Here is an 8,861-nt window from a genome sequence, read left to right as displayed (position 1 = left end):
TGAGGGCAAGAGAAGGAGACGGACGGAGGAGGGTGATGAGGGCAAGAGAAGGAGATGGACGGAGGAGGGTGATGAGGGCAAGAGAAGGAGACGGACGGAGGAGGGTGATGAGGGCAAGAGAAGGAGACGGACGGAGGAGGGTGATGAGGGCAAGAGAAGGAGACGGACGGAGGAGGGTGATGAGGGCAAGAGAAGGAGATGGACGGAGGAGGGTGATGAGGGCAAGAGGAGGAGATGGACGGAGGAGGGTGATGAGGGCAAGAGAAGGAGACGGACGGAGGAGGGTGATGAGGGCAAGAGAAGGAGACGGACGGAGGAGGGAGATGAGGGCAAGAGAAGGAGCTGGACGGAGGAGGGTGATGAGGGCAAGAGAAGGAGATGGACGGAGGAGGGAGATGAGGGCAAGAGAAGGAGCTGGACGGAGGAGGGTGATGAGGGCAAGAGAAGGAGATGGACAGAGGAGGGAGATGAGGGCAAGAGAAGGAGAGGGACGGAGGAGGGAGATGAGGGCAAGAGAAGAAGACGGACGGAGGAGGGAGATGAGGGCAAGAGGAGGAGACGGACGGAGGGAGGGTGATGAGGGCAAGAGAAGGAGATGGACGGAGGAGGGTGATGAGGGCAAGAGAAGGAGATGGACGGAGGAGGGAGATGAGGGCAAGAGAAGGAGATGGACGGAGGAGGGTGATGAGGGCAAGAGAAGGAGATGGACGGAGGAGGGTGATGAGGGCAAGAGAAGGAGAGGGACGGAGGAGGGAGATGAGGGCAAGAGAAGGAGACGGACGGAGGAGGGTGATGAGGGCAAGAGAAGGAGACGGACGGAGGAGGGAGATGAGGGCAAGAGGAGGAGACGGACGGAGGGAGGGTGATGAGGGCAAGAGAAGGAGATGGACGGAGGAGGGTGATGAGGGCAAGAGAAGGAGATGGACGGAGGAGGGTGATGAGGGCAAGAGAAGGAGATGGACGGAGGAGGGAGATGAGGGCAAGAGAAGGAGACGGACGGAGGAGGGTGATGAGGGCAAGAGAAGGAGACGGACGGAGGAGGGTGATGAGGGCAAGAGAAGGAGACGGACGGAGGAGGGTGATGAGGGCAAGAGAAGGAGACGGACGGAGGAGGGTGATGAGGGCAAGAGAAGGAGACGGACGGAGGAGGGAGATGAGGGCAAGAGAAGGAGACGGACGGAGGGAGGAGGAGCGGGGTGAGGTGACGCTGGGAAATGTCACGTGTTTATGTTTGATCTCCCGCGCCGCGTATTCCAGCTCTGATTGGCTGCTCGTTAGGACACACCTTCTGTTGGTGTCTGTTACCTTGGAGATGAAGCAACGCACGGCAAAAAACACCGGAGAGAAGAGGCAGAACCGACCGGAAGAGCCCGGAGCCGGTAACAGCGTCCCCTGCAGTACCCCCCTCCCCCTCCATATCCCTGCGGTACCCCCTCCCCCGATATCCCTGCAGTACACCCCCCCCCGATATCCCTGCGGTACCCCCTCCCCCGATATCCCTGCAGTACACCCCCCCCCGATATCCCTGCGGTACCCCCTCCCCCGATATCCCTGCAGTACCCCCTCCCCCGATATCCCTGCAGTACCCCCTCCCCCTCCATATCCCTGCGGTACCCCCTCCCCCCGATATCCCTGCGGTACCCCCTCCCCCGATATCCCTGCAGTACCCCCTCCCCCGATATCCCTGCAGTACCCCCTCCCCCCATATCCCTGCAGTACCCCCTCCCCCCATATCCCTGCAGTACCCCCTCCCCCGATATCCCTGCAGTACCCCCTCCCCCCATATCCCTGCAGTACCCCCCTCCCCCGCCATATTCCTGCAGTACCCCCTCCCCCGCCATATTCCTGCAGTACCCCCTCCCCCGATATCCCTGCAGTACCCCCTCTCCCCATATCCCTGCAGTACCCCCTCCCCCGCCATATTCCTGCAGTACCCCCTCCCCCGATATCCCTGCAGTACCCCCTCCCCCCATATCCCTGCAGTACCCCCTCCCCCGCCATATTCCTGCAGTACCCCCTCCCCCGCCATATTCCTGCAGTACCCCCTCCCCCGATATCCCTGCAGTACCCCCTCCCCCGATATCCCTGCAGTACCCCCTCCCCCGATATCCCTGCAGTACCCCCTCCCCCCATATCCCTGCAGTACCCCCTCCCCCGCCATATTCCTGCAGTACCCCCTCCCCCGATATCCCTGCAGTACCCCCTCCCCCCATATCCCTGCAGTACCCCCTCCCCCGCCATATTCCTGCAGTACCCCCCTCCCCCGATATCCCTGCAGTACCCCCTCCCCCCATATCCCTGCAGTACCCCCTCCCCCCATATCCCTGCAGTACCCCCTCCCCCGCCATATTCCTGCAGTACCCCCTCCCCCGATATCCCTGCAGTACCCCCTCCCCCGCCATATCCCTGCAGTACCCCCTCCTCCGATATCCCTGCAGTACCCCCTCCCCCGCCATATCCCTGCAGTACCCCTCCCCCGCCATATCCCTGCAGTACCCCCTCCCCCCTATCCCTGCGGTACACCCTCCCCCCGATATCCCTGCGGTACACCCTCCCCCCGATATCCCTGCGGTACACCCTCCCCCCGATATCCCTGCTGTACACCCTCCCCCCGATATCCCTGCGGTACACCCTCCCCCCGATATCCCTGCGGTACACCCTCCCCCCGATATCCCTGCGGTACACCCTCCCCCCGATATCCCTGCAATACACCCTCCCCCGATATCTCTGCGGTACCCCCTCCCCCGATATCCCTGCGGTACACACTCCCCCCGATATCCCTGCGGTAAACCGTCCCTCCGATATCCCTGCAGTACCCCCTCCCTCCGATATCCCTGCAGTACCCCCTCCCCCCGATATCCCTGCAGTACCCCCTCCCCCGATATCCCTGCTGTACAGCCTCCCCCCAATATCCCTGCGGTACACCTTCCCCCGATATCCCTGCGGTACACCGCCCGATATCCCTGCAGTACACCCTCCCCCTCGATATCCCTGCAGTACACCCCCCTGATATCCCTGCAGTACCCCCTTCCCCGATATCCCTGCAGACACCTCCCCGATATCCCTGCAGTACACCACCCCCCCGATATCCCTGCAGTATACCCTCTCCCCCCGATATCCCTGCTGTACCCCATCCCCCGATATCCCTGCAGTACACACTCCCCCCGATATCCCTGCAGTACACACTCCCCCCGATATCCCTGCAGTACACACTCCCCCCGATATCCCTGCGGTAAACCGTCCCCCCGTTATCCCTGCGGTACACCCTCCCCCCGATTTCCCTGCGGTAAACCGTCCCCCCCGATATCCCTGCTGTAAACCGTCCCCCCGATATCCCTGCGGTACACCCTCCCCCCGATATCCCTGCGGTCCACCCTACCCCCGATATCCCTGCGGTCCACCCTCCTCCCGATATCCCTGCGGTCCACCCTCCTCCCGATATCCCTGCGGTCCACCCTCCTCCCGATATCCCTGCGGTACACCCTCCCCCCGATATCCCTGCGGTACACCCTCCCCCCGATAACCCTGCGGTACACCCTCCCCCCGATAACCCTACGGTACACCCTCCTCCCGATATCCCCGCGGTACACCTTTCCCCGATATCCCTGCGGTACCCCCCTCCCCCGATATCCCTGCGGTAAACTGTCCCCCCCGATATCCCTGCAGTACACCCTCCCCCCGATATCCCTGCAGTACCCCCTCCCTCCGATATCCCTGCGGTACACCCTTCCCCCGGTATCCCTGCGGTACACCGCCCGATATCCCTGCAGTACACCCTCCCCCTCGATATCCCTGCAGTACACCCCCCTGATATCCCTGCAGTACACCCTCCCCCTCGATATCCCTGCGGTACACCCTTCCCCCGGTATCCCTGCGGTACACCGCCCGATATCCCTGCAGTACACCCTCCCCCTCGATATCCCTGCAGTACACACCCCTGATATCCCTGCAGTACACCCTCCCCCTCGATATCCCTGCAGTACACCCCCCCGATATCCCTGCAGTACACCCTCCCCCTCGATATCCCTGCAGTACACCCTCCCCCCAATATCCCTGCGGTACACCTTACCCCGGTATCCCTGCGGTACACCGCTCGATATCCCTGCAGTACACCCTCCCCCTCGATATCCCTGCAGTACACCCCCCTGATATCCCTGCAGTACACCCTCCCCCTCGATATCCCTGCAGTACACCCCCCCGATATCCCTGCAGTACACCCTCCCCCTCGATATCCCTGCAGTACACCCTCCCTTGATATCCCTGCAGTACACCCTCCCCCTTGATATCCCTGCAGTACCCCCTTCCCCGATATCCCTGCAGTACACCACCCCCCCGATATCCCTGCAGTACACCGCCCCCCCGATACCCCTGCAATACCCCCTCCCCCGATATCCCTGCAGTACACCATCCCCCCGATATCCCTGCAGTACACCCTCCCCTGATATCCCTGCAGTACACCCTCCCCCGATATCCCTGCAGTACACACTCCCCCGATATCCCTGCGGTAAACCGTCCCCCCGATATCCCTGCGGTAAACCGCCCCCCCGTTATCCCTGCGGTACACCCTCCCCCCGATATCCCTGAGGTAAACCGTCCCCCCGATATCCCTGAGGTAAACCGTCCCCCCGATATCCCTGCGGTAAACCGTCCCCCCGTTATCCCTGCGGTACACCCTCCCCCCGATATCCCTGCGGTACACCCTCACCCCGATATCCCTGCGGTACACCCTTCCCCCGATATCCCTGCGGTACACCCTTCCCCCGATATCCCTGCGGTACACCCTCCCCCGCATATCCCTGCAGTACACCCTCCCCCGATATCCCTGCAGTACACCCTCCCCCGATATCCCTGCAGTACACACTCCCCCGATATCCCTGCGGTAAACCGTCCCCCCGATCCCTGCGGTAAACCGCCCCCCCCGTTATCCCTGCGGTACACCCTCCCCCCGATATCCCTGAGGTAAACCGTCCCCCCGATATCCCTGCGGTAAACCGTCCCCCCCGTTATCCCTGCGGTACACCCTCCCCCCGATATCCCTGCGGTACAACCCTCACCCCGATATCCCTGCGGTACACCCTTCCCCCGATATCCCTGCGGTACACCCTTCCCCCGATATCCCTGCGGTACAACCCTCCCCCGCATATCCCTGCAGTACACCCTTCCCCCGATATCCCTGCGGTACACCCTCCCCCGCATATCCCTGCGGTACACCCTCCCCCCGATATCCCTGCGGTACACCCTCCCCCCAATATCCCTGTAGTAAACCTCCCCCTCATATCCCTGCAGTACACCATCCTCCCCGATATCCCTGCAGCACACCATCCCCCCCGATATCCCTGCAGTACACCGCCCCCCGATATCCCTGCCGTACACCATCCCCCCAATATCCCTGCAGTACACCGCCCCCCGATATCCCTGCAGTACACCATCCCCCTAATATCCCTGCAGTACACCCTCCCCCAATATTCCTGCAGTACGCCCTCCCTCCGATATCCCTGCAGTACACCCCCGCGATATCTCTGCAGTACACCCTCCCCCGATATCCTTGCAGTACACCCTCCCTCCGATATCCCTGCAGTACACCCCTCCGATATCCCTGCGGTAAACCTTCCCCCCCGATATCCCTGCGGTACACCTTCCCCCCGATATCCCTGCGGTACACCCTCCCCCCGATATCCCTGCGGTACCCCCTCCCCCCGATATCCCTGCGGTACACCCTCCCCCCGCTATCCCTGCAGACACCGTCCCCCGATATCCCTGTAGAACACCCTTCCCCCGATATCCCTGCAGTTCTTCGCCTCGTTCTGTATCTTGATACTTTTCTCCTATTCAGATACAATATGGAGCAGCGCAGAGTCACCCGTAGCCCCTGTCTACTGAGGAACTGGCAGGAGGAGGTGAGTCATCACCATCACACCCATCACCCTCCACCATCACACCCATTGTTGGTGAGACCTCCAGGGGGTCTCCCTCAGGGTCTCGGAGGAGGATTCCAGATCAGAACTGCACAGATGTGTATGAATAAGGAGAAATGACCACACAGAGACGTATCTCTCTACGGGAGAAGCACAGTGCTCTTCTAACCCTTGTATTCAAAGCATAACATTCTTATACAGTTTTTTCGCATTGTCTCTTAACCAACCAATTAGCTTGGGTCTATCTCATTCCCTTATTTGAGCAAGATTCCTTAGTAAAGCATTTCAGGTTGCCTGGGCATAGACGAGAGTCTGTGGATAGAACAATGTCAGTTACTTATTTGAAACTACAGATGGGTATCTGTTATGATCCAGAACCATGGAAGATCACCACAAATCATTGGCAAAAAGGTGACAAGAGCCTTGGCAACTAATCTGGCCGCCATCCCCTTACTAACCAACACAACTAGAAGTAGCCGAGGGGTGAACTAACATCCTGTGCACCGCGAACCCAGCCGGAGAACTAACTATCCTAAAGATAGGAAAGATTAATAACTCTCTGCCTCAGAAAATAGACAAGAATAGCAAGATACACACAGGTAGATGACAGGATTAGCAAAAGGTGAGGCCCCCGCTGACTAAAATAGGAAAGGACAGGAAATGATGGTAGCCAGAGAAAAACCCTGCAAAATACCAACTTCCTGATAGTACAAAAAGGCCCTCAGATCGCACGATCTGAACTCTGTCCTATATCAGGTGCCCTTGTCATACCAATGAACAGAAAACAAGAATCATAACAAATTCAACAAGCCATAAACACATGGACCCAAAGGAGCTATACTCCACACAGAACTGCAGGGAGTTCCTCAACAATCCCCCGAGGGGGAAAATCCCTGCAAGCAAATAAACTGAAACCAACCACAACAAATGACTAACCCAGATAAGCAAAAGAACCAGGCAATAAATAAAGAGCAAGCACTTATCTGGAGTAGATGTGGTGTAGAGCAGGATTAAGCAGGCTAGAGATACAAAGAACAACTGACATCCGGCAACAGCCTGCAATCAGACCAGGACTTAAATAAGCAGAGAGTTAGGAAAGGAAACACCCACTGCACAACCCACCTGGTCTCTGTCCAAACCCTTCCTGGCCACCAGAGGGAGCCTCCCAGCAGCCAAGACATAACTAACATTCACAACAGGTATCTCTTCTATTCATGAATGTGGGTTACTTATTTGAAACTACAGATGGGTATCTCTTCTATTCATGAATGTCAGTTACTCATTCATGAAACTACAGATGGGTATCTCTTCTATTCATGAATGTCAGTTACTCAGTCATGAAACTACAGATGAGTATCTCTTCTATTCATGAATGTCAGTTACTTATTTGAAACTACAGATGAGTATCTCCTATTCTTAAATGTCAGTTACTCATTCATGAAACTACAGATGGTATCTCGTCTATTCATGAATGTCAGTTACTCATTTGAAACTACAGATGAGTATCTCCTATTCATGAATGTCAGTTACTCATTCATGAAACTACAGATGGGTATCTCTTCTATTCATGAATGTCAGTTACTCAGTCATGAAACTACAGATGGGTATCTCTCCTATTCATGAATGTCAGTTACTCATTCATGAAACTACAGATGGGTATCTCTTCTGTTCATGAATGTCAGTTACTCAGTCATGAAACTACAGATGGGTATCTCTTCTGTTCATGAATGTCAGTTACTCATTAGTATCTCTTCTATTCAAGAATGTTAGTTACTCATCCATGAACTAAAACTTATTCTACTTAGCCCTAAGCATAATTTGTTTTGGTTATACATTCCGTTAATATTTCAATTAGGTATATGTGGAGAAGCAATACATAAAACATTCAAAGGACAGATCATCTTCCTATATTACACTGGACAAACGATTCATAGCCTAGGCCTTCACACCATAACCCTCCACCATCACACCCATCATCCTTCACCATCACCAGGGATGAAGCCATCATCTTCCACCATCACCCTCCACCATCATACCCATCACCCTCCACCATCATACCCATCACCCTCCACCATCACACCCATCATCCTCCACCATCACACTCATCACCAGGGATGAAGCCATCATCCTCCACCATCAGACCCATCACCCTCCACCATCACACCCATCACCATGGATGAAGCCATCATCCTCTACCATCACACCCATCACCCTCTACCATCACACCCATCATCAGGGATGAAGCCATCATCCTCCACCATCAGACCCATCACCCTCCACCATCACACCCATCACCAGGGATGAAGCCATCACCCTCCACATAACACTGTCCATAAAATGAATGTGACGTTTCCATGATTTCTTCTGAGGCTAGATGGAGAGATGTCCTCGGATTATTGTGATTCTCCTCCTTCTCCCGCTCCCGATGATCGCAGCCGATGTCATCGTCCAAAGACATTTTACCACTTACAATCAGAATAATTTATTTTGGTTTCACAATGTCGTCATTAATGTATTGACTGTCCGGGATTATTAGTCCAGAAAAAAAAGTCAACTCCATCCTGCCCGATCCCTCTTACCCGAACACAACTCTCACCATTGGTGTCAATGAGGAAACGTGTCAGAAGTCTCCATTCCTGAGCGAGTGATTATATCCGGTGATTATAACCTACAGCTGAGACCACAGGATTCCCTCCACCCTCTATACAGACACATCTGAGGTTTTTCCCTCAGCTCTCTATACAGACACATCTGCAGGTTTTTCCCTCCGCTTTTTATACAGACACCTCTGCAGGTTTTTCCCTCCGCTCTCTATACAGACACATCTGCAGGTTTCCCCCTCCGCCCTCTATATAGACACATCTGCAGGTTTTTCCCTCCACCCTCTATACAGACACACCTGCAGGTTTTTCCCTCCACCCTCTATACAGACACATCTGCAGGTTT

General features: G+C 56.0%; 1 protein-coding gene across 1 annotated transcript in view; it reads left to right on the top strand.

The window, feature by feature from the left end:
* The first annotated feature begins 1,289 nt into the window (after positions 1 to 1,289).
* The window catches only part of SPAG8 (sperm associated antigen 8), a 154,539-nt gene continuing 146,967 nt past the window's right edge, over positions 1,290 to 8,861 (top strand). The window contains exons 1-2 of the mRNA XM_075330551.1: positions 1,290 to 1,379; positions 5,834 to 5,897. Coding sequence (XP_075186666.1) covers positions 5,841 to 5,897 — 57 coding nt within the window. The 5' untranslated portion in view covers positions 1,290 to 1,379; positions 5,834 to 5,840. The remainder of the gene's footprint in view (positions 1,380 to 5,833; positions 5,898 to 8,861) is intronic.

This window comes from Anomaloglossus baeobatrachus, chromosome 1, assembly GCF_048569485.1.
Source record: "Anomaloglossus baeobatrachus isolate aAnoBae1 chromosome 1, aAnoBae1.hap1, whole genome shotgun sequence".
Classification (NCBI taxonomy): domain Eukaryota; kingdom Metazoa; phylum Chordata; class Amphibia; order Anura; family Aromobatidae; genus Anomaloglossus; species Anomaloglossus baeobatrachus.
Note: the sequence above shows the minus strand (reverse complement) of the source record. Positions and strands in the feature narration are given on the sequence as shown.